Genomic DNA, 27,227 nt, shown 5'->3' on the forward strand with positions numbered 1-27,227 from the left:
GTTGGAAACATTCCTATTCTCCTTGATGTTCCCCTAGTGCTTTGTTTATACTTCATTTTGAGCTCAAGTTTATCAATAACAAATGGCTATTTTCACTCACTGTAATATAAATTTCTAAAGGGTGCCTTTGAATCATACTGTACTCAATTAATACTTTAATACCTAAAAATGATTAATAAAAACTTGTTTCAGTAGGAAGAATTTTATTTTTTTAAGTTTTATTTTTTTAGTAATCTCTACACCCAGTTTGGGGCTTGAATTCACAACCCGGAGATCAGGAGTCACATACTCTTCCAATTCAGCCAGCCAGGCACCCTTTAATTTATTGTAATAGGAAGGATTGTGGTTAGGGCATGATACATCCTTATTTTCTATGCCTTTGGGAAACTAACCAAAATTTTAACTTTTTTGAATTAGGTGTTTCATACCTCTTTTTCCTGATAATTGAGGACTATAGTAGTAGTTATATACCTATATCCTGCACCTAGAGAACACAAATAACATCATGATGACTCTCAAAACTTAGCAAAGAATTTCCTTAGAGAATATATGAAGTACTTAAGAGTGAAAAATACTAAATTATATAAGTACATACGCAAATTATTTTTATTCTGATTTAGTGTACTTTATAGTGTTCCCAGCATTTTGTATCTATAAACAACCTCTAAAGAAGCAAAAATATGCTTTGTGAATGAGAGAAATTTGCTTTTATATATGTCCTTAAGGATAAATTCCTCATCAGTCTGTTGCTTTCTGGCATTTTATCTAGAATTAAAATTATCTAGTTGCCTTCACAGTAAGTATTGACAAGATCTAAGTGTACCAAGGAAATGTTCTAAAATAAAAACAATGTAAGAATTTGTTGAAACACATGTGATACATTTCTTATTAGTGGGGTTTCATAATTTTTTGTCATCTTTGACCCTAACCTGCCACCTGATGGCAAAAATTAAAATGACATCTTTTGTAATATTCAAAACTTCCATTGCAGTTACTTGGATTTTTATGTATTCAGCATACAGCCTCCAAAAATGCACATCTGTACAAATTATATGTACTTGATAAATGCTTGGTGATTACTTTGTACTTCAGGAGAATCAGATTTACTATTTAACTTCTATTAGTGTCCCTAACCAGGGATATTTATATAAAATCTTACTTCCTTTATGGAGCTGTATAAAGAAAGAATCTGCTTTTTAAATGAGTTTATTTAATGAAGAATTTTACTTTAATCTAGTAATTTTCTCTTTTACTTTTCCATTTTCTTTAGAGCGAGGTCACTCAGACACCATGGTATTCTTTTACCTTTGGATTGTGTTTTGTATCATCAGTTCCTGCTATACCCTCATCTGGGATCTGAAGATGGACTGGGGTCTCTTTGATAAGAATGCTGGAGAAAACACCTTTCTCCGGGAAGAGATTGTATACCCCCAAAAAGTATGTACAAAAGTGTTTGTATTTGTTTTTAAAAAAAATCCAAAAACTCAAGTGTATCACCAGCTAAACCCTATTATGGTACATACCTAATCCCAACCTAATATACTTAGAAGAAAAACAACTAATTACCAAAAAATACTAATGCATTCTGTCAACAAAAATGTCAGGTTTTTACCAACTGCTGGGCACTATAGAAAATAAAAACAAAGTAAAGTTCTGGTTCTCAAAGAGGCCATAAACTATGTTAAACAGGTAAGTAGACAAATTGCAATATAATGTGGTAAAGTCTAGAACAGAGGAATAAATAACTTACAAAATTTGTGACCTAATTTTGACATGTAGTTCCTTCTATCTCAGATACCCTCTTCTCTCCCCTTTGTCTGCCTTGCAAACTCTTGCTCCTCCTTTTTCATTTTATTTATTTTTAAGTGAAGTTATCGACAGAGTGTTACATTAGTTTCATGTGTACAACACAGTGATTCAACAACTCTGTATGTTCTGCTATGCTCACAAGTGTAGCTACCATCCTTCACCGTGTAGCACTGTTATAATACTGTTGACTGTATCCCCTATGCTGTACCTTTCATCCTAGTGACCTATTTACTCCCTATCTGGAAGCCTGTATCCTTCCACTCCCCTTCACCCATTTTGTCCATTCCTTTACCTCCCACCGCTTTGGCAACTATAAGTTTGTTCTGTGTGTTTATGGGTCTGTTTATGCTTTTTGTTTGTTAATTTGTTTTTTAGAGTCCCCATAAGTGAAATCATATGGTATTTGTCTTGCTCTTCTGACTTATTTCACTTAGCATAGTACCTTCAGGTCCATCCATATTGTTGTAAATGACAGTATCTCATCTTTTTTATAGCTGAGGAATAAATTGTCCAGTGTGTGTGTGTGTGTGTGTGTGTGTATACATCTTTATCCATTCATCACCAATGGATACTTGGGTTGCTTCCATATCTTGGCTGTTGTAAATAATTCTTCAGTAAAACTAAGGAATACAGATATCTTTTTGTATTAGTGTTTTTGTTTTCTTTGGGTAAATACCCAGTAATGGAATTACTGAATCATATAGTATTTCTGTTTCTTTTTCTCCATACTGTTTTCCTCAGTGGTTGCACCAATTGCATTGCCACCAACAGTGCACAAGAGTTTCTTTTTCTCCACATCTTCTCCTGTTCCTCCTTTTAAAAAGTCAGCTTAAGTGTTACTGTCTCTAAAAAGACTATTTTTCCAAGCATATTTAGCCATTTGTCCTAATCCCATTTTACCCTCTACAAACTTCTGTTACAGCAATTATCACATTGTATTATAATTATCTACTTAGGTATTCCTATCCCTCACTGCCCAACATAGTTCCTGGCATATAGTAGACTTAATATTTGTGGAGTCAGTGAATAAATACTTGACTGAATGAGCAAGGCTTTGAAAGCACAAAGGAAAGGAAGTGCCTGACTCCTTCAGTGCATCAAGAAGACTGCTCTTTTCATTTACTTCAGCTGGTTTTTGTTAATGTGGAGTGCCAATGTAGTCTGAAAATATATGGATAATTCCTTAGGAATTATTTTAGGATTTTATCTGTATTTGGGTAGGAGGACCTGAATTAAAAAGTCAAAAGACCAAGAGTATCTTTACTCAAATACTGAAAGAAATTAAACAGGGAACTAGAAATCCTGGTAAGTGAATTCTGATCCCAGGTCTCTCACTAACTAGCTACGTAACTTTAGGCAACTATACTACAGTGTATTCTCTTCTATTAGATTATCTCTTGATCCTTTCCCAGTTCTAAAATTCTTTGATGGGGTGGGAGGGAGGGATGTATAGATTGGGTCACTAATACTTCATACTATGTCAAAATGTCATCACTACCTCAAAACTGTACTTTGAAAAGTGTGTAAAAATGTAATATTCAGTTGGTGAGTAGGGAAGGCTGTTTTCACATGTGACGACTGAAGATGGATGGTAGGAGAGTGGGTACAAAGAATGAGTAGGGTAACTTCACATAAGCAAATGAAGACAGAAAGGAGGATATTCATTAACACTGATCTTTTTTATATAAGCTATAGCAATAATTCCAATGTGCAAATTTGGAATATATGGCCTAGGTACTAGACATATCTTTGTAAATCTCGTTTGAAGAAAAAATCAGGGGACACCTGGCTGGCTCAGTTGGTGGGGCATGTGATTCTTGATCTTGGTGTTATAGGTTCGAGCCCCATGTTGGGTGCAGAGATTACTTAAAAAAAAAAAAAAAAAATCTTCAAAAAAAAAAAAAAAAAAGGAAGGAAGGAAGAAAAGAAATCAGTAATGTTAATAAGGTCAAGTCAGAGAGCAGACATGAGCTCAGGTTAATGATGGCACTTTTGTGCTCACCAGATGCATATGCCTTATTGCTCCTCGTGTTCTTGTCTTACTGAGCCATATGATACATTTACTTCTTATGCTGATTGCTTAGATGAACTGTTTGTATCTTTATATAAATGTTAATCCATGCCTCCTTTTAAATAGTTCTAACTTACTTGCTTCTATGTAATAAAATTAGTGAATAGAGTTTTTCAATCAGTTTCCTTACTGCATATTTTCATGACCCTAGAAAATAAATTATATGTTTTCCTCCATTATAATTTGCAAATTTATAAGAAAAATGTTCTGCTGGATCACCACATTCCTTTCAATTTTAAAAAGACAAATATTGGAATAAGATTCATTCTCCTTGAAAAGGGAAAAGAAACTTTTGGTGGAGTCCAGTGTAGCTTCATTTAAAACTTAAGAACACAGTTATATGAATCTTGAAATCAGTTCCTAGGAATTAACAGTGCATATTAGTGAGCACCACATCCAGGTCCAGAAAGTATCTTTGTTATCTCCATATTAAAACTTTTCTTTGTCTCATGACCTCATGTTAAGTTATTCCTCCCAAAAGACTTCCATGTTTTTGGTAACATGAGCCCCCACATAGTCAACTGTAGATCAGTTTAAGATGGGCTCTTAAAGTAACATGAAATTGTAGCTCTTTATTGAGGCCTAATAATGAATTCACTGGATGTGAATTTATCAAAAAACTGCATTATTGCTACATTGGTGGATGGGGAAAGGAACAGAGAGAAATGTAAATATGTTTAAATCTTCATAAGATTTATGATAATAAGCAGTGGATAACATCTACAATTGATTAACCAGGATATAGCAATATATACACATTATTTAGAAATATGGAGGATAAATCCTCGGACAGATAGCTACAAATTTTGAAATTGTCTGTAGAGAATGAGAGGAGAAGATGGCAAGGGGACTGCTTTTTTTTTTTTTTTTTTTAATAGCCTTCTAACATGACTAGTATTCCTGTGTTAATTTTTTTAAAAAATGAATGCTATGGTGTAATATAGAGCAGTTCTGGTTTCCAGTTTTTAAATGCATATATTTAAAGAGCTGATTATCCAGAGATTAAGAATGAGTAAATCCATGAATTATAGTTCTGGTCTATTGGCAGTTTGTGTACTTAAAACTTTTGTATAGCTAAAATTGGATGCCTAGATACTAGGTACTAGCACTTGAAAAAAATTATTGAATGCTGTCTTTCTCGTGTAAAAATAGAACATTCCTTAAATTCAACCATGTGTATGATATCCAAGTTTCATTTTATTTAATGATGTCAAAAAACAAGGCAAAAAACTTCCTTCAAATGCAGAGTGAAGCAATTTGAGAATAAAAGTACAAATGACAGTTAATGAATCTGCTAATCTTTTTGCTATTGAGTCATTATTAGTATATGATGTACACTTTATAATCTCAGTCAGATCAAGGATCTCATCTGGCTTATATTTCTAGGGTCTAAAAGAGAGCATGGTATACAATATGAGAATAAAATATATTTGTTAAGTGGTTAATGAAATGCAGTAAAATTTCATTTTGAATATTGTACTATTTATGAGAAAAATTAAATTGGTGAGATCTTCTAAAACAGTAAAATAAAAATAAAATCATTTTTCCTCTTTAATCTGTGCTTGTTGATGGGACATGTGTGAGTCTTGGTGCTGTGACAGGTATGCTCATTTGTGAGAAACATAATGGTAAGTGTACTCAATTTGCTTATTGTTCCTCAGGCCTATTACTACTGTGCCATCATAGAGGATGTGATTCTGCGCTTTGCTTGGACTATCCAAATCTCAATTACCTCCATGACATTGTTGCCTCATTCTGGGGACATCATTGCTACTGTCTTTGCTCCTCTTGAGGTTTTCCGGTAAGCAAACTTACCAAAAAGTCTATCAAAGTTTTTTCCCCTAAAAAAAAAAACCCAGTACTGACAAATTAGAATTCATTAAAACATATACTTGAAAGATTTAAATTTTCTAACTTTTCTCAAACTTCTCATTAGCCTCAGAGTTGGGAAATCCTACTTGAAGATCTAAAAGATTAATTCTTGGAAAGTTAAAATAATTACTAATGATGGCTTTTAAGCTTTTTTAGAATTGGGCTCCATTGGAAGGTTCATGAGTGGAAATTGGGAGGTAGAAAGTCTCAAAACAGGGGTGCCTGCCTGGCTCAGTTGGTTGAGTATCTGACTCTTGATTTTGGCTCAGGTCATGATCCCAGGGTCGTGGGATTGAGCCCCATGTCTGGCTCCACACTGAGCATGAAGCCTGTCTAAAATTCCCTCTCTCTAACCCTCTGTCCCTCTCCCCCACTTCCTATCTCTCTCTCTCTCTCTCTCTCTCTCTCTCTTTCTCTCTTAAAAAAAAAAAAAAAAAGTCTTAGAAATTAAAATAAAAATCTTTTGAGAATCATTATTTGCAATTTGGCATTCTGGGTTATTCAGGAGGCAGCCTTCTCACTGGAAACAATAAAAATTCCAGAGGAATTGTTTTTTTAAACCTTCCTAAAAACATCAGTAATCTAACAAGATAGCCCAAAATCTAAGTAAAAGCAGATACTCTAAAGGTAAGCAAAGCACTAAAGCTAATTTTGCACTAAGTATATTTGCCAAACCTAGCAATTTTGAGATTCAGTTGTGATAACAAGTTCAAATTTGTATGCACCTAATAACATAGCCTAAAAATATGTTTTAAAAAAAAAAAAAAAAGCTGACATTGGTAAAAAATAGAAGTAGGTGAATTTACAATTTTAGGGGAAGATTCTAACATACTTTTCTCAGTAATAGTTTAATTAACCAACTTGACCTAATTGACATATATGGAGCACTGCATTCAACTACTAAATACACATTCTTTTATTTGCATGTACAACATTTACCAAAATTAACCGCATGCTAGGCCGTAAAGTAAGTTTCAACAAATTTCAGAGGACTGAAGTCACAAAAAGATAACTGAAAATTTCCAAATGTTTAGAAATCAAGCAATACATGTCTAAATAACCCAGGGGTCAAAGTTGAAATTGTAATGGAAATTTTAAAATATTTTAAACATAATGAAACTGATAATGTGACAGAAGAAAATGCAGCTAAAGCCATGCTTAGAAGGCAATGTATAGCTTTAAGTGTACACATTGGAAAAATATACAACTTCAAGAAGATTTTTTTTTTTTAATGAAATTTAATGTCAAATTGGTTTCCATACAACACCCAGTGCTCATCCCAAAAGGTGCCCTCCTCAATACCCATCACCCACCCTCCCCTCCCTCCCACCCCCCATCAACCCTCAGTTTGTTCTCAGTTTTTAAGAGTCTCTTATGCTTTGGCTTCAAGAAGATTTTAAAACAGCAAATCAAACCCAAGTGAAAGTAGAAGGAAGGAAACATAAAGAACAGAAATTAATGGAATAGAAAACAAAGTCGAGAAAATTAACAAGCCAAAGTTAGTTCTTTAAAAAGACGAATAAAATTGATAAATGTCTAAACATGACTTTTTTATTAATGTTTATTTTTATTTTGAGAGAGAGAGAGTGCCAGCAGGGTAGGGGCAGAGAAAGAGGGAGAGATAGAATCCCAAGCAGGGTCCACACTGTCAGCACAGAGCCCAAAGTGGGGCTTGATCCCACAAACTATGAAGTCATGACCTGAGCCAAAACCAAGAGTCGGACACTCAACCGACTGAGCTACCCAGGCACCCCTAAACATGAATGATTAAGCAAAAAAGGAAAGAACGCACAAATTACAAATAACAAAAATCCTCAAGATATATTTTATGCCAGTAAGTTAAAAAATTTACATGGAGGGGTACCTGGGTGGCTCAGTCGGTTAGGCGTCCAACTTTGGCTCAGGTCATGATCTCTCAGTTCGTGAGTTTGAGTCCCATGTCAGGCTCTGTGCCAACAGCTCAGAACGTGGAGCCTGCTTCAGATTCTGTGTCTCCCTCTGTCTCTCTCAAAAATAATAAATAAACCTTAAAAATTGACATGGAATGGACACACTCCTTGAGAAGCACTGTTTATCAAAACCAATAAAATAGAAAATCTGATAGGCTTATATCTGTTAAAGAAATTATATTCATATTAAACTTCTCATGAGGAAAATGGTAGGCCCAAGGAATTCCTCCAGAAATATGAGGAAATATTACCAGTTTTACACAAAACTCTTCCAGAGAAAAGAGGCAATAAAAGGATCACTTCCCAGTTCCATTTTGTCCAACCAGCATGGCTTTGATCTCTAAACCTAGGAGGACATTCCAAGGAAGACCAGTCTGTCTCTTGTAAAGAAATGCAAAACTCCTGAAGAAAATATTAGCTAGTGAATCCAACAGTATATAAAAAGTGTAGTACATCATAGCATAGTACATCGCAAGTTAGTTTCATTCTAGGAATGTGAGATTTAATATTCAAAAATCACTAACATTTAAAAATTAATCTGTGTTAACTCACCACATTAACAGAATAAAGGGAGAAAAATCTTCAGATATGTAGAAAACAATACTGAGAAAAGTCAATACTTGTTCATAAATAATTTAAAGATTATCTACAAAAAACATAAATAAGGTCATAGTTAATGGGAAAACACTGTAAGCTCTCCCTTGAGATCAGGAATGAGATTATTATGCCTGTTGTTACTTGTTTTTAACATCATACTGAAAATGTAGGTAGTGCATTGGGGAGACAGTGTAAGAATTAGAAAGGAAAAAATAAAACTAATTACTCACCCATGACATGATTGCATATGCAGAAAATTCAAAAGAATTTACACAAAAGCTTTAAAATAAGCATAGCTATGTCCCTGAATATAAGGTTAATATAAATAAAAATGTAATGTTCTAACAAACAGTCCCAAGCAACTAGAAAATGAAATTTTAACAAACATACCACTGTGAGTTGCATCAGAATATATCAAATACCTAGGAATAAATTTAATGAATGATTATGTGTATGAAAATTGACAAGCCAGTTCTATAATTTACATGGAAACAGTAAGGATCAAGAATAGCCTAGACTAGGGGCACTTGGGTGACTCGGTTGAGCATCCAACCTCAGCTCAGGTCATGATCTCGTGGTTCATGAGTTCGAGCCCCACGCCAGGCTCTCTGCTGACAACTCAGAGCCTGGAGCCTGCTTCAGATTCTGTTTTTCCCTCCTCTCTGCCCCTCCCCTGCTCATGTTCTGTCTCTCTGTCTCTCAAAAATGAATAAACATTAAAAAAAAAAAAAAAAGAGTAGCCAAGACTATGCTGAAAAGAAAAAAGTTATAGGACTTATACTCTCAAATATCAAGACTTCCTATGTAGCCACTGTAATTAAAACAGTGTCTAGTGTTAGTGACAGAATAGGCAAATAGTCCACTGGAACAGAATAGGGAGTCCAGAAACAGTTCCACACATACATCGACATTACCTGATTTATGACAAAAGTGACTAAATAATAGTGGAGAAAAAGAGGTTCTTTAGTAAGTAATATTGAATCAACTGAGCTGGCTATCCATATGGGGGGAAAATGAATCTTGACTCTCACCGCATAGTGTATACAAAATCTATTCCATTGCAGAACTAAATATGAAAGGTATGGGGCACCTGGGTGTCTCAGTCAGATTAAGCATCTGACTTTGACTCAGGTCGTGATCTCACAGTTTGTGAGTTCAAGCCCTGCCATTGGGCTCTCCCCTGTCAGCAACAGAGCCCACTTGGGTGCTCTCTCTCTCTCTCTCTCTCTCTCTCTCTCTCTGCCCCCTGTCTCTCTCTCAAAAATAAGTAAACATTAGAAATAAATGAATGAGTGAATGAATAAGAAAGCTAAATCAATAAGAAAGGTAAATCAGTAAACTCTCTAGAACATAGGAGGGCACCATAAAGGCAGCTTTGGGGGTGTGATAATGTTATATTTTTTTATTTCTGAGTGGTAATTGTACAGTGTGATCACTTTATAATAACCAGGTTGCACACTTAACAATTTGCACACTTTTGTATATCTATAGTATACTTGAATTAAAATGCTTATTTTTTTTAAAAAGCAGCTCCAAAAAAAAGGATTATCGTCAAAGAAGTGGCAGTTTAACAGCTGACTTCTCAAAAGTAACAATGAAAATCAGAAGTCGTTAAAATGATATTTTCAGAGGCCCCTGGGTGGCTCAGTTAAGCATCTGACTCTTGAGCTCAGCTCGGGTCTTGATCCCAGGGTCATAAGTAAAAGCCCCACATTGGGCTCCATGCTGGTCATGGAGCCTACTTAAAAAAAGAAAGTATAAAATGATATTTTCAATGTGCTGAAAGAAAACAATTGCCTACCTAGAACTCTTTATCCACTGGAAATACGTTTCACAAGTGAAAATGAAATAAAGATATTTTCAGACGTGTATAGCGTTCCTCTGAGTCAGGATGGGCACATCTATCAGGGTGGTCTCATAAAAGAAGACAGCGTCTGGAAACTGGTCTTGCTGCTGTCAGTACTTTCTCCAAACCATGTGTCAACCCCCTTCTTCACTTTCCCAAATCTCTAGGTCTAGGACCTGAAACTCTCCATCACTACAAGACCTACTCCCTTCCCACTTCTTTCTCTTCCACTTAATGATGCTGCTTTATAAATTGAAAAAAAATGTTTTTTTCTAGATAAAAAAAAATTCCTTTTTGAGGTTCTTATTTCATTTTTCCTTTAAAATTATCTGCTTAATAATAGAATCAGATGTTCTATCACCCATTTAAAACAAAAGCAAGGAGCCTCCTTTGAATCTACTACTTTCCTCCTCCAATTCATGCCCATTTCTGTCTCCTTTACAACAAAACTCTTCAAAAGATGTCTGTACTTGCTGTCTCCGCTCTCACACTCCTCCCCCATTCTCCCTTTAATTCAACTCGTCTTTTTTCCCAATACTCAAACTAAATTGCTTGTGTTAATAATCTTGTGTTAATAATAACAGTAATAATAACAATAGCAGCAAACATGTATTGCCCATTATGTGCCTGGCACTGTTCTGAGCCCTTTATGTGTATCAACTTATTGACTCCTCCGAACAATCTTATGAGGTAGATACTGTTACTGTCCCACGTTACTCATGACACTGAAGCATAGGTTAAGTAACTCATCCAAGGTCATTACACCTAGGAAATCAGATGGAGTCATGATTCGAATCTGGACAGTCTTTCAGAATCTATGCTCTTGTATCATACTGCCTCTTTGTTTTGCTAAATCCAGTGTCTGTTCTTGGTACTGACCTTACTTTACTTTTTTCACGTCATTTCTCAGAAGCGAAACTCCTATGTCTCCCTGGCTATTCCTTCTTAACTCCTTTTCTGGTTCTTCTTCCTCTTCCCAAGTTATAAATGTTGGGAGTGTTCCAGGGTTGAATCCTCTGCCCTCTTCTTTCCTCCACTTACATTATTCTTAATCCCATGACTTGAAATAACTGTCTTTATGCAGTCTCCAGCCCTAGACTCTGCCTTGAACTGCAGACACATAGCCATCCAGCTGCTGTATTTTCCCCTTGGAATTTTCCTTTTGTCTATGCCATTCTTATTCCCTCCCCTCCCCACCACACCATCTTTTCCTGTTTTAATATTCTAACCTTTAATTCCTTGTTTTTGTTTCTTGAATGGATACTTGATACACTGGGAGGTTTACAGGTTACAACAGTATGTTCAAATTTTATAAGTAATTTACCTACCTACCCTATTTTGCTAAGGCGATTTGTGTGGAACTTCTTCCGCCTGGAGAATGAACATCTGAATAACTGTGGTGAATTCCGTGCCGTGCGGGACATTTCTGTGGCTCCTCTGAATGCAGATGACCAGACACTCCTAGAACAGATGATGGACCAGGATGATGGGGTACGAAACCGCCAGAAAAACCGTCCGTGGAAGTATAGCCAGAGCATATCCCTGCGCCGGCCTCGCCTCGCTTCACAGTATGTATGGCTTCCGCTTTTCTGAAACGAATTTCCTTCAGGTGTTAGTACTGGTTAACAATTAAGCTAAGATGGTATCAGGTTGAACCACATGAATTTACTGGCATTCAACCATTTTAATTCTTCTACATTATCTTTCATCAAAAAATTGAAATGAATATGGCCCCTGCTTATAGAGTGGTTATGATGGGATTTAGACCAGTTTCCTCACAGAAAGAGCTCTTATATATGAATAGCTTATATAAATATAAGCCATTGTGTTTATTTTCTTACTAAATACCCACAGCAGTATTTTTATAAGTCATTAACTTTGTATGATCCTAAAAGGAACAATAATGTAGAATATATTGTGGCTGCATTTGGAATCTAGAGATTTCACAGTGGATGGGAACGACGTTGAGCATGAGCAGTTTTCTAAAGCATAAGAGGTGCTTGACTAGGCCAGAGACACAGGATGAAGACATAAGGGTAGAAATGAGGGGCAGAGAGAAAAGCCATGTGACTAGAACTAGAGTAAGAAAATTTAGCCGAATAGATGAAGTATAATTGTAAAAGGCTGGAAAAAACAAGCTTGATCCTATAGGCAGGAAGGAGTCAGAGAATTTTTTTCATGAAAGAATGACAGGAAAGTAGTATTTTCATGAGTTTTAATGACACTGTTCAAAATATGTTGGGAAAGGGGACACTAAAGGCCAGAATACCAACTAGAAGGCCACTGCAGTATTCTTACATATCAGACATTGAGGACTTGGGTTAGAATGCTTTACAGTAGGACTAAAAATAATAGAAGGAGATGTTTTAGAGGAAGTAAAAAAAAAAAAAAAAAAATAGGAGGTGGTAATAGTAACCCATAGGTAGAAGGGGGCAGAGTACAAATTGCTCAGGCTTCAAATAGAATTTGGAAGTTCTCTGAAGAAGACAAAGTACAGAAAAGAAGGGCAGAAAACAGGAAGCTAAGCCTGAGGAAACACGGGCAAGAGAAAAAAGAAGTAAAGGACTGGGAAAGGAATGGCCAGGGAGGTGAGTGGGAAGAACATCAAAACAAAGCATTATAGTGAGGAAGTAGAGTTTGAAGCAGGAGGAGGGGCACTAGGAGTTGGTAGGTGGGGTCAGCAGGCTAAGTGCTGAAAAGAACTGGAGGACTAGGCAGTTGTCTCATTGAGCTACTAAATGTGGATGGCTGATCCTTATTAGTCACCAGCAGAGGGCAGTCTAAACATATGTTATTTCTGCTTCAGAAACCAGGAAGCTTTTTGGCACTAGATTATTACGTTCAGTTTCAGGTGTTAAGTGGAAAAACACTGAGATATTAGATTGCAACCAGAAGAAGACGTTTAAAACAGTGGAACAGAGGGGCACTTGGGTGGCACACTCGGTTAAGCATCCACTCTTGTTTTCAGTTCAGGTTATGATCTCATGGTTCTTGAGATCAGGTTCCTCACTGACTGTGGAGCTGGCTTAGGATTCTGTCTCCCCCTGTGTCCCTCCTCCCACTTATGCTCTCTCGCTCTCCCTAAAATAAATCAAAACTTAAAAAACAATGGAACAGGTTATGTGCAATGGAGAGAGCAGAGAATCTAAAATAAATTCTGAATTTGAGTACAGACTTTGTGACTCACGCAACCTTTAGCACACTCTTTACCTTTTTGAACATCAGTTTTCCACCTCTGTCAAGTGGGAGTAATAATACCCACTTCACAAAGTACCACTTGTACCTCATAGGACTTATGAATTTAAAAGTATCTTAACATTATCTTATCCCACTTTTCATCTAGTAGAAGAATCTCTTCTAATGCATCCTGATGAGATGATCATCATATGCTGATTGACAGTTGTCAATGATAATGAAGTTTATATAGATGGGGCACCTGATTTTATTATTGGATGGTTATTGTGGCTAATAGCTTATGTTGGGCTGAAATATGCTTCACTGTAACTTCAACCAGTTGATGCCAGTTCTAACATAACTTTCTAACCTAACTTCCTCCCTCTTCTACATTATACTTAGTCAACTTTTTGGAGACAAATGTCATGCCTCTCCTTAGGTCTTCTCTTTTGCTGGCTTACTCACCTTGTTTCATGTGTACCTCAAATGGCAGTATTTCTATCAACCTCATCATAATTTGTTTAATACTTTGCTGATGTTCATTTCATCCATTTTCTCACTTGATATTGACACTATCTCCATGAGGTAAAAGTACTATTATATAAATAGGTATTATTATTCCTGCTTTACAGAGATGAAAATTAACACTCCAAAAGTTACATCATACAGAGTCAATACTCAAACTCAGGTCTTTTCCTTTTATTTTTATTCAAGTATAAACATACAGTGTTATATTAGTTTCAGGTGTACAATATAGTGATTCAACATTTCCATGCATTACTCAGCACTCATCACAATAAGTGTACTCTTAATCCCCTTTATCTATCTCACCCCTCCTTCCACCCACCTCCTCTCTGGCAATCAGCAGTTTGTTCTCTATATGTAAGAGTCTGGTTTTTTTGTTTGTGTTCTATTTTTTTTTTTTTTTTTACATTGTTCACTTGTTTTGTTTCTTAAATTCCATATGTGAGTGAAATCATATGGTATTTGTCTTTCTCTGATTTATTTCACTTAGCATCATACCCTCTAGGTCCATCCATGTTGTTGCAAATGGTAAGATTTCATTATTTTTTTATGGCTGATCAACTCAGATCTTCTCATTTTGGATAATTTCTCTCTCTGTTGCACATGACCTGCCATTTTTCTTTTTACCTTCCTCTGGTTGCAGTCTATTAATGTTTTTCCAATAATACCTGAAATTGAATATGAAACTCCAAGAATAGTCCATCTGGTGCAGTATATAATGCCCTTTTACAATGTATTTTTTTAATGTTTGTTTATTTTTTGAGAAAGAGCAGAGAGAGCAGGCAGGGGAGAGATAGAGAAAGGAGACACAGAATCTGAAGCAGGCTCCAGGCTCGGAGCTGTCAGCATAGAGCCCAATGTGGGGCTCGAACTCATGAACTGTGAGACTGTGACCTGAACTGAAGTCGGACACTTAACCTAGTGAGCCACCCAGGCGCCCCTACAATGTGTTTTTAATGGTGGTAAGATTGGAAATGTATCCAATACCATGACACGTTTGTATTTTAATAATGGACTATGTGCTTTTTTTCCCCCTAGATCCAAGGCTCGTGACACTAAGGTATTGATAGAAGACACAGATGATGAAGCTAACACTTGAAGCCTCTGGTCTAGTTTAACATCTTTGGTTTTCCTACTCTACAATTCTTTCTTCGACCAACGCAACCTCTAGTACCTTTCCAGCCGAAAACAGGAGAAGACACATAACACATTTTCCGAGCTCTTCCAGATCGGATCCTATGGACTCCAAACAAGCTCACTGTGTTTCTTTTCTTTTCTTCTGGTTTAATTTTCATTTTCTATTTTTAAAACAAATATTTACTTCATTTTGCCAATCAGAGGACATTTTAAGGAACAAAAACATAGTATCTTATGGATTGTTTACAATCACAAGGACACAGATACCTATCAGGATGAAGAACAGGCATTGCAAGGACCCTCTGATGGGACGGTACCGAGATACCTCGGCTTCCGCTTGGCCCGGTTTTGACTGGTTGAAACCGGACGTTGGTTTTTAACTTTTTTGTCCGTTTATGTGGAGAATTTTTTCCTTTCCTTCATACCCAGCGCAAAAGCACTGGCTGCACTTGCAGGGAAAGTGCAACTTAGAGCAGTACCTTCATTCACGAAGCTACTTTTTAATTTGATGTAACTTTTCTTATTTTGGGGAGGGTTGCTGGGTGGGTGGGAAATATGATGTATTTGTTGCATATAGTTTTCTCATTATTTATGAAACTTAACCATAAAAGAATGATATAACTCCTGTGCAATGAAGGTGGTAACAGTGAAAGAAGACAGGGGAAACTAATGTTGGACCGCATTTGAGGGTTTAGTCCACAATACCTCTTTCATGAGATAACTTGCACCACTTTGACTTTGATTTTTCTTTCTTTCTTTTTCTTTTTTTTTAATTTTAAGCCAAAGTTTTATTACTGAGTTTTTAAGTTGCTGCTGCTTTAGAATCCTGCGCATGTCTCTCCTAACAAAGCATCTATATACTTCCACACAACTGGTTGAAATTTTTTAAGAGGTCTGATACTTTTTTGTTTAAGGAACAGATGTGGAATATATTTGCCCATACTCCAACCATAACAACTGAAGTTATGCCTTATTAAGCTTCAGCATTTAGGGTAATTGAAACCTTTCCTAACTCTGAGTTAGAAGATAAAGCTATTTCAGAGACTGCCTACACTTTTGTTGGATATTTTTTCATCTGGACTCACTACTTTAGCCAAAATTTGATCAAATTGAAAGTCTGTCTTGGGGAAACCGTATATTTGAGAGCAAAGAACAAATAATCCTTCCTCTTTCACATTACATTAATAAAACAGACCTTGGCAGCCATTTCTCCCAGCAGTTTTAAAGGATAAATATTGTATTTCATGCCCTCCTGTGAGAGAAAGCCTGCTTTTAAGATTTTGGGGGTCTAAACTTGGGTCATAAACAAAAAATACATTTCTTAGACATTTCAGACTCTCATGGTTTGTGCACAATGCCCATTTTTACTTTCTTGTCTAATTTCTTTCCTGTTTTCCTAAATCATCCAAATAAGCCCCAACCTTAAAGGATTTTACTTTCTTGAATGTGGTTGGCACTAAATTGAGCATTTTGTTATCTATCAAAATTAATATAAATTCCAGGAAAAAGTGAAGTGTGTTTTAATCCTCCCATCCCCCTAGATCCAGTTGAAGATTCCAGCATCAACATCAGTGGATTCGTGAAAGTAAATTACTTTTGTCGTTTAGACGAGAGACAAACGAGCTGTTATCACTTCCTTAGTCTTAAACACGTGGGTGTTACCCATTAATAAGCCCCTTTTGTCATCTGCCCTTCTGCCATGTATTGTAGGTCTTCACTCATACCTGTTGTGATCCAGTAGGTTATATTCAAGTCAACTGTTACTGCCAAAATTCCATCCACTATTTGTTAACTGACAAATAGTTCGTTTCCAAAGGAGTTTATTCCAGTTTTATTCTGATAAACTTCCAAATTTTTTCCCTTTCCAAATTGAGATTTTTTTCTGAAAAATCATACAAATTTTTGGCTTTTGTTGTTTTTTTATGTTTTGCCAAGCAATGTTTGTTGGCCCAAAAACTGAAGCAGAATAGTTTAATTACCTCTCTCTTTTTTTTTTTTTTTTAGTTTAAATAAATTGAATCATCATAATCAGTGGTAACAATTTAGTCACCCAAAATAGATTAAAGGTTGCATTATTTATACTTGGGATTTTTTTTTTTCTATTTTGTTTTTGTACTTTAAAACTATGGGGGAAATATCACTGGTCTGTCGAGAAATAACAGTAATTATTACTGAGTTAGATAAGTCCAGTGGACCAGTCATTTCTTGTACAAATAAAACTGGTGGTACTAATTAATGTGTATCCAGAGCAATTTGAATTGTCAACTTCATTTTCTATTATTAGTAAAACTATATAATGACACACATGAAGTCTTACAGTTGACTTTTGGTATTTGAACTCCCCAGTGTTTTTGTTTCAGTATATCCTATGGCCAATTTGGTCTTTTTTCAACTGTTACGATCCTAGGCCCTAATCAGTATTATTTTTTCATAGATAATACAATGTTAGAATTCCTTCTCTGATATGTTTGTCCTATAAGCGTAGTCTATTCAAGAATGATAAGATTTCTGTAACTTTCAGCTTACCATGACAGATGCTCAAATAAGTATTGAAACACACAGCTTCATTTTCCTCCTAAAGCTGTAAAGAGAAAAGAGGGCTATTCCTCATCAAGAGTAAGAGTTTGGGAGACAGAATATACATTTAAATTTTTTTCTTTGAAAAAAAAGGCAATGTACATTTTTCTCTTCTAAATTTTATATGCCCTAGCAGTTGCCAATGCTGTGTCCTACCTAATATTTTATTGGAGGCGTCTGTACACTGAAACTCTTAGAACTCTTAGGAAATTAATATCACAGGGTCATTTTAAAGGAGCAGCAATCTAACCAAAGGTAAAACTTTATCTGATTTTAGGTTTGGAAATTCTAGTTTTATTTTATTTGAGAATCAATTTATGTCATCAGTTTAAATACTCCCCAAAGGAATGAAAAGGAAGTATAAATAAAAGAATAAAGTTCGTTGACATGTGTAAAGAAATTGGAAGACCCAGAAAAAATGGCTTATTTTCTACTCACAAGTATGCACCTATACTTAAGCCTGCCTATGCCATTAGAATGGAATGAATAGTTGATGGTTTCATGCCATACAGAGAGACAATAAAATGATCAAAAATTAAGTCATTGTTAATTGGGTTATGATGGTAATTTTTAAATTTGGAAAGAAGTTGAAAACCCATAAACAACTTACTTTCCTAGTATCTCATTTTTCTTAAGAAAGCTGCTTAACTTCAGATTCAGAAGCAATGATGTGAGAGAATGCCTGACACCTCATCAGTAACCTATATGGACCCTTAAAGAAGGACCTAGTCCCTAGGATCCATAACTCCCCCAAATTTTCAACATGAGAGTTTTAAGATTTTAACAGATTTTACCAGAAGTAAGTTGTGGATATATGGTATCCTTTCACCATGGTTTGGTCAAAGTACATTCATGATAATGAGAAAGCAGTTCATCCTTTCTTAACAAGTGAAGTAAAACAAGTTAAGAATAAAAAAAAGTGACATCACTGAGTTGTACAGGCATCAGATTAACAGACATTTAGTTGAAGAAAAATAAAATAATTGTGGAGATAGCAGAGAGGAGCAGGAAGATGTTGGATCCTGGCAGCAAGAAGCAGGACAGTTAGGAAAGTGTGTGAGCTCAGTGCATTGGTGATGCCTTGCTGTTTCTCCTCTCAGTGGTTATGTTGCTGGTAGAGACCTGCCTTTATTTTCCCATCATTTTTCATTATTTTGCATTATTCAAGAAATGGTTCTTTATGCCCAAATGCAATTTTCTAAGCAATAACTGAAAACTTATTAGTCTAAGGAAAATAATTGAGAAAATAACCATATCCATGGCATTATTTTATTCAAAAACTTATTATTCTCTGAAGTGATTACACTTTGTTTGATAAACAGATTTCAGATTATGATTCTCCTTAATTTGCATGAAAGTTGCCTGTCTTAGAAAATAAGTACTACTTGCTATATAGCATATTTAAATTTTTTAAATTAAGATTGCTTCTCAGATTCAAAAAAAAAAAAGTTCAATCTATGGCCTTTTCAACTACAAAATCGTCACAGTTTTCTCAAACCTAATAAAAAAGCCAGCATCATTACATATAAGATCTGTAGTCACTAGGTTAAGACAATACAAATTATGGTAGAACTTGAGAAAATGGTGAAGAAGAATCAAATTTACCAGCTTAGTTCATTTTATGATGCATCTAAATTTTATTTCTTGATTATGATGATTAGGAGAGTTAGAGTTAAAATGAGATTTTATAAATTACTTAACACATTTCTGCATTTCAGGTGTCCATCTTGGTAGTAAATCTTAAAAGCTAACTTTCTGCCTTATATTTTCAATCTATATATACAGTGTCAGAGCACAGTGATAATGTGGGATAGAATTGATTATATTAGAGCATAAGACATTTGTAATGGTCAGTGCTACAAACCAATAATTTAACTGGCATTAAACCACATCTACTCACCAAACATGAAAAAGTAAAATAATCTCATTAGATTGGGAAGAGCTTAATTTAAGTGATGAGAGGTTTGCCTGGGATTGGAGATGAGCCTGCTGATTGGTACAGTTCATAATGGCCTTTCTTACGTAAGTTGGCAAAACTCTGATAGCTGAGTTGCCCCTTAAGAATCTTCCAGAATATATTTGCATACTTATGGTGGAAGAGGAAGTGAGAGGGACAAGATGAGAGTTTCCCCTGAAGTGAAGAGAAACATTATACTAATTTTCATCTAAAGTATGTTTCCTTGTGGCAGACCTTTGGTTTATTTTATTAGTATATCAGAGCCACCTTCAGTTTTTTATGGTGCCATCAACCTAAGGAGGACAATCAAATAACCAATTGTTTGCCTTGGATTTAGTGTGTCTGCTAATTACAGTCTCATCTTGTTTACCCTCAAACCAGTTACTTGACTAAACTTCCACCATATTACCTTAGTTCTATGCCCTTTCCTCTGTACAACCGCAAATCAGAGGGGAGACTTAGTACCAGAAAGGTGTGGACTTCTAAGAAAAAGCAAGGATTCCATCTCACTACCAAAACTTCCTGAAGTTCCTACCCAAATGTCCCTGATTGTCCTGTGGCAACACCAGCATGGTGGGAATAGGGAGAAAGATTGTAAGGAATCCTGAAAGAATCCTGTAATTGGTCATGACATTGTTATTCTTTTGAACTGTAAAGTAAAATTGTGAGCCACTCACATTTGCAAAAAAAAGCAGAATTCAAGCTTTATCACATTGTTAAGATTAATTTCTTGCTATATTCTGGATTAGCACAGAAGCTTGTATCAAGACTATTTAGGAGGGGAATAGGGTGTAAAATGTATCTGTCTTTTCAAACCCTCTCCCTCTAGTCATGTTTCCTTCACCCCCTACCACATTGTGTTGGTCAAATGATACTATCTATGAAACCCTGAGCTATAGTTGTCAAAAGTAACTGGAATGTGATTAGTTCTCTGTGGGTGCTTCTTTCCCTCTTTTTTCTCCCTTGCTTTCTTTCTTACTCTCTCCACTCTGGTAAATGGAAAAGGTGACGTCAAAGAATTGATGCTTGCTTGGACTCATGTTGTATCTGTGACTATGCTATTAGCTGTCTCCTTTTTCTTATATGGGTAGAATTCTTACGACGTGTGGAGTTCCCTTCTTGATAAGTAGGTTAAATGCACAATGTGGTACTGTTTTATAGTTTCTAGATGGTTGTATAAAGCAAAAAGTTAATGTGGTTTTGTGTTTTTAAAAGAAAATAAGTGATTGGTTACAAACTCTGTCCTTTTTTCATTATTACAAGCTCTGTTTTCCAACAGTTTGCTGACTCCTTTGTCATTGGTGAATGGCTTGTGTGATTGTGTTTTTCTCTCTGGGTTTCTTGGATTCCTGAACATGATTCTTCTAACTTGGACTAACTTGTAGGAGGGTTTAGGGCAAACAGACTTCAAGGGTGAAAAAATTTTTAACTCTTACTAAATTAAAAAATAATCTTAAATGGCCTTTTTTCTTTAGGTAATATTAGGCATCTATTGGATTGATGCAACAGGTCTTTTTTTAATATACACAGAATCTCAAGTATTAGGTGAAATGATATGTTGTATTTTGGAGAGCTGGACTCCTGTTACCACTACATATCCAAGTAGAGAGGAGACAGTAGCTGTAGGGCGATGAGATTGGATGGCTTTTCTAAGTGTCATTGATGCCTACAGAAGGATAATAAACAGCTGAGGGCAAGTACCAGACAATTGAAAGCCAAATGTGGAAACAGAGGGCCTTAGTTGCATACAAAGTTCATTTCGTACAGTGGAAGACAAAGAGAAAGGAAGAGAAAATGAAGACCAAGCCAGAACTTAATAGAGTAACAGAATTTCAGACAGTTACACAACCAAGGCAGGTCTGTTATGCAAGGTCAGTGTCCTCACTGGGAAAATGGGGCACATCAGATGCAACATCTAGTTGGATCCCTCCCCCCACCCCTGCAAAGATTTTGATTCCACAACCCCTTAGGAAAAGTCTGAGTCTATAGACATATTAACCCATAATCCTTACTAGCACACCCCATCCCCTCTCCATGATGGGAGACAGTAAAGAGGCTTCTCTTGTGCAAGACAGCACATGCACCCCTGAGGATTCTCGTAACTCAGCTGGAGACATGCTGGGCCAGCTAAGAGAGGATAGGGACTATACACTAAAGGAGCCATAAGACAGTCTACAGATATTGATAGGAGTTGGAGGAGATCCCGAGGCTGCTTGAAGAGAGGAGCCAGAATATAAGATTGAATAGAGAAGAGTTTTTAAATTGGAAGTGCTCCCCAAGATACAGAATTTAACTCCCTAGCAAAGATTCCAGGAGTTGGTGCCAACTTGCTACTAGCATGGCTCCTAGAAACATGGAAAAAGTGACGGCCCGTGTTATTGAGCGGAATTAAAATTCCAGAATTGCCTTGCAGACAGTGAAGGTGGGGCTAAAAGCTCAGGAAAGGGGGTGCTCTGGATACACTATGGCTGGAAGCCCAAGAGGACAGACCATGGACAAAGGTCCTAAGGGGTACGCTGTTCAGAGGTGCACTAGCATCACTAAAAATTCAGAGTTGACTCTTCTGTGAAGGTACCACCACAGAGCAATGTTGTTTGATAGCAGTGGGGATGATAAGACTCTGAAACATTAGAGCCAGATGGCAGCACAAAACCATCCAAAGCCAGGAAGTCACAATTACTGTCATCACTGGCAAGGTCAGAGTGGCAGCCGACAGGGTCAGAACCATAGAAAGTTAAGAGAATGATTACTAGAACAGTGTCCCTAGAAACAGTATGGGTGGGCAGTCACCCAGCTTGTACTACTCAGCTTATACTAGCAGAAGAAATAAACAATGGACAACTACAAAGCTGAGGGCAGTTGCCCCAGTAAAAGTTCACAATCCCTTGCCCGATTTCTGAACCTGAGCCAGTTTTCAGACCCACAACTGCTGACAGAAGAGGTGGCTGGGTCCATAGGAGGAAAAATACTGCAATATCATGGCAAGTACACACAATAATGATTGGTAACTGTGCATTAGGGAAAAGGAAATAGACATTTGATGACAGTTGGACATAGGGCCTGAGTTGTTATTGATGGCCCAAGACCTGAATCATCATGGCTCCCATGTTACAGTGGGTCTGATGATAGTGGCCAGATAATAAATGTAGTCCTGACCAATGTCCAGTTTATAGAGATCCACAGCATCCATGGTCAGTCTGCCAATATATAACTGGAATGACCTATTTTGCAGTTGGCCCAACCCCCACTTTGCATACTTGGTTGGCAAAATAACAGCTATCATACTGGGAAAGGCCAAGTGGAAGTGTCTTAAATTAACCTTCCACCCCAGACATATAAAAATGTAAAGTCATATTGTGGGGAGTGGAGAATAGAGATTTATTGCCATATTCTATTCACAATTCCTCTCAATCCTTATTATTTTGACTAGTCTGGTCTCTGAAAGAACCAGATGGAATAGGAAGGGCCACTAGACTATCACAATCTCAGATATAATAACCCCAATTGCAGGCCAGTGCCTGCATTAGACCAGATCAATATCACCTCAAGTATATAGTATACAGCCATTGATTTGATGACGGTATTCTTTTCTCTTTCAATCAGAACAAAAGATCAGAAAGAATTCCCATTTCCATGGAAGTAATATACATTACAGTTTTACTCCAAGGCCATATTAAGTTCAAACATATTGGTACCATCTGGACACCCACGGAACGTCACATTTATCTATTACATCAGTAATATTATATTGACAGGGTCAGATGGGCAAGAGGTGGCTAGCTCACTGGAGACCTTTTATAAGACATGTGTGTTTCAGAGAGTTGGAGCTAAACCCTGAGATAATTCAGGAGCTGTAACATGTTCAGGAGTCCAAGAATCAGGTCTAGTAACCAGGACATGTGTAAAACAAAAGTCAAATTATTACATCTTGTACCTCAGCATGAAGATGGAAACATGCCTGGTAAGCCTCTTCAAGTTCTTGAGTCAGCATATTCAATACCTAGAGATACCGTTTTGATTCACGGCACCTTGTGACATAGAAGGCAGCCAACTTTGAGTCCCAGAGCAGAAAAGGCCTCTGCAACCAGCCCATGCTACCATGCAGGTAATCCCACTCCTTGGGCCATATGATCTGACAGACCTCATGGGATTAGAGTGAGGAAAGACATCATGTGGAGTTTGTGACAAGCTCCAATGAGAGAATCACAATGCAAGTTCCCAAGGCTCCCAGCAAGGCCATGCCATCTGTAGTGAAGAATTGTATGCCTTTGGAAAACAACTCCAAACGTGCTAGGGGGCCTAGTAGAAAGAGTCAACAACTAATTTTGTCCCTAAAACTGCCCATCAAATACAGCACCCTATAAGACCCGGTGAGACCCAGGGACGATCCATCATAAAGTGGAAGTGGAAGTGGTACCTCCAGGATTGAGCACGAGCAGGATGAGAGGGCACAAGCAGGCTGTGCTAGCAGGTAATTCAGACTCCCTGTCATCTACCATGATTGCCCAAGAGTTCCTCTTTCAGGGCACATCTATAGCAGTATGAGGGATCCTGTAAGACTGACTGAAAGGAGGGAAAAACCCAAGTTGCTTCATGGCTGGGTCAAGTCCATGTGTGAAAGCTGAAATTGGATAGCAGCTGTACTACAGGCTCACACAGGGGTAGCATTGAAAGACAAGAATGAGAGAAAATCCTCCCAATGCTCAGAGCTTTGAATATTGCACTTGGTCATCCACTTGGTGTAGAAAAGAGAAGTGCCCCAAGGTTAGAATATATAGTGGCAAATGGCTTGGCTAACTGATGAGGAAAAACAGGAAAATTAGGGATAAGGGGTCCGGGGTAGGGGTATGTGGATGGACTTGTAGAAGTGGGCTTGGGGGAGGCACCTGGGTGGCTCAGTCGGTTAAGCATTCCACTTTGGCTCAGGTCATGATCTCACGGTTTATGAGTTTGAGCCCTGCATCAGGCTCTGTACTGACAGTTCAGAGCCTGGAGCCTGCTTCATATTCTGTGTGTGTGTGTGTCTCTCTCTCTGCCCCTCCCTGCTCATGCTCTCTCTGTCTCTCTCAAAAATGAATAAACTTCAAAAAAAAAATTTAGAAGTGGACTTAAAGTAGGAACATCTTTGTATCACATGATTACATCCCCAGAGAGCATCCGCCATTGATGAGGAAGAGGACAAGCAATTAGACAGATGACTCAGCCCACCACCCTCAACCAGCCTCTCTCATCGGCCACTCCAGTGTTGGCACATTGGAAATATGAACAAAGTGTCGGAGCAGAGATGAAGGCTATCCACGGGCCAATGGCACAGACTCTCACTTACCAAAGATAATTTGGCTACTGCTGCCACTGGAGATAACCCGCCTACTGCAGTGAGCAACACCAAGTCCCCAGTATGACGCCATATTGGTTGCTCTTCCTCAAGAGACAAACCCGTCACTTGGCAACAAGTTGACCGCATTGAGCCCTTTCCATCCTGGAAAGGTCAGAAGTCTGTTCTTTGTTCTCAGCATATGTACATATTCAGGTCACGGATTCCTGACCACAGAGTCTCAAATAGCACCACTATGTGAAGGCTTACAGAATGTTCAATCCACTGGCATGGGATTCCGTATAATATCGCCTCAGACTAGAAGACCAACTTAACAGCATAGAAGTTATGTGAAAGAGCTCATGACCATGGGATTCACTTTTTCGTAGCATACAATTCATCACCTAGAAGCTGCCAGCCTGACCTAGCTAAAGTGCCATATCAAAGGTAACATTCTGTGAGTATGGGTGTCACCCTCCAGGATTCAGTATATGCACTGAGTCAAAAACCTATATATGGTACCGTGCCCACAAAAAAGACAGAAGGGTCTGAGTACCAAGGAGTAGCCGCACTTACCATCCTATTTATTAATCCACTTTCTGCTTTCTTTCCCCCTAACTCTGAGCTCTGCAGGCTTTGCAGTCCTGCTGAATTGTGAGCTTCCTATGTCCAAGCAAGAGTAACCTTGTCAATAGTGTAACTGACCTGATCATCAGGAAGAGGAAGGGCTGCTATTACACGATGTGGGCAGAGAAGAATCTGTTTGGCACTCAGGTGTAGAAAAGATGTTTCTGTTTCAGTGGACGCTATGCATCATTTATAGCATACTTTTCCAGATTATCAGATTCTGGTCATGTTCCATGTCTTCAAGCTCTTTTTCAACTCTTTGTAAATTGTAGGTAATTATACGTAAATGCTGTCTCGTCTGGTAGTGATTTTGATTGACTTCCCCCTGTTGGAAAAAAAAAATTGGTCTCTACTTGAAATTCATCCCAACATTCATTAATGCCAAGTATGCCTGTGCTCTTTTGACTTTCTTGAATACACACATATAATAATACACATATAATTCATTCATCTTTGTGGCTGAGAGTCCTGATTTAAAAAAAAAAATAAAATAAAATTATCTTTTAACATATGTGACTTGGGCACATCTGGTACTCTCTTGCCCAATAGTGGCTGTAAATAGAGAGCTATAGAAACCTCAGCTTACAAAGGGGCTCGTGCCCCTAGAGATGAGGTATGGGTCCTATCAGACTAGCTTCTGAAGCCAGGAGGAATGGTAACTGATGATGAAAGGCATCCACAATGGATGAGCATCACTTGTGACCCAGAATCCCACTGCACCATTTGGGGCTGGCTCATCCTACTAATTTCTCTCTTCTGAGTTTCTTCTCAGGAAGAAAAGCTCACCAGAATCCTGAAAGAACTGCTGTCTGAACATGTATGGAAAAGCAAACTGAATGGCACAAAGAGTGAACTATGGTGGACACAGAAACGCACTGCCCAGACCTCTCTCCAAGAAAAGACCTGTTTCGCAGGTGTGGGCACAGGTCTGGGGGCTACGGGAAACAGTGTCTGAGCTGACAGCTCCTTCAAGGTCTGCCTCAGCGGCAGAGAGCTGCCTCACCCAAAACCATGCCCTTCCTGGGGCACCCCACACACGTTCAGTGACTAGACAAATCCACATGGAGTGAGTGTACTTTATACCGGGCACATAAAAGCACAGCCATCTTGTCCCCACACACGACATTCTGAGCTACCGCATTCGCTCCAGAGTTCCATGCTGGGTTGGCCAAGCTTTTGTCAGCCCTGCAGTGCAGTTCAACTTCTCCCTGTCCCCATCCTCCTTCTCCCCCTTCATTTCGCAGCTGCAGATCTCTAACAAACACCATCCACCCCCAACCTCCTCTCACTGCCTTCTTTTGGAAACCTACCCTGAAGTGCTAGTCCCTTGCTTCTAATCCATCTTGCCTCTACCCTCCGGAACGTCGTTTGGTTTGTTTGTTTTAAACACTCATCCAACCGTGTCATTTCATCAGTGACTCAAAATCATCAGTGACTTATCAAACCAGGGTATTTGTTCCTCTAGGTATGCCAGGAGATACGAGAAGTCAAAAATTGTACTCTCCCGTAATTTTAAACATTACCTACAATCAGTTCTATGCATTGTAGGACACGAGGCCCGTTGGAATCTTACCTCCGTCTGTTAGGCCACCCTCATCTCTGTCTGTTCTCAAAATGGAACCTCTAGGAAGGCATGTGTCTCTGTCTCTGTGCGTGAGGCTGATTCTCCAGAGAACTCTCCCCTCCTGCTCTTTACCTGCCCAGGCAGTGCCAGCGAGCACTACTTCTCACTTACTCCTTCAAGAAGATTAACGTGCCCCCATTATTATTCC

At 37.7% G+C, this 27,227-nt stretch overlaps 1 protein-coding gene across 1 annotated transcript in view; it reads left to right on the forward strand.

The window, feature by feature from the left end:
* XPR1 (xenotropic and polytropic retrovirus receptor 1) overlaps window positions 1-20,792 on the forward strand; it is a 218,168-nt gene extending 197,376 nt beyond the window's left edge. Inside the window, exons 12-15 of the mRNA XM_045452568.1 lie at window positions 1,271-1,437; window positions 5,542-5,681; window positions 11,491-11,712; window positions 14,882-20,792. Of these exons, the coding sequence (XP_045308524.1) occupies window positions 1,271-1,437; window positions 5,542-5,681; window positions 11,491-11,712; window positions 14,882-14,942 (590 nt within the window). The 3' untranslated portion in view covers window positions 14,943-20,792. The remainder of the gene's footprint in view (window positions 1-1,270; window positions 1,438-5,541; window positions 5,682-11,490; window positions 11,713-14,881) is intronic.
* Window positions 20,793-27,227: the final 6,435 nt, after the last annotated feature.

The sequence above is a fragment of the Leopardus geoffroyi genome, chromosome C3 (assembly GCF_018350155.1).
Source record: "Leopardus geoffroyi isolate Oge1 chromosome C3, O.geoffroyi_Oge1_pat1.0, whole genome shotgun sequence".
NCBI lineage: Eukaryota > Metazoa > Chordata > Mammalia > Carnivora > Felidae > Leopardus > Leopardus geoffroyi.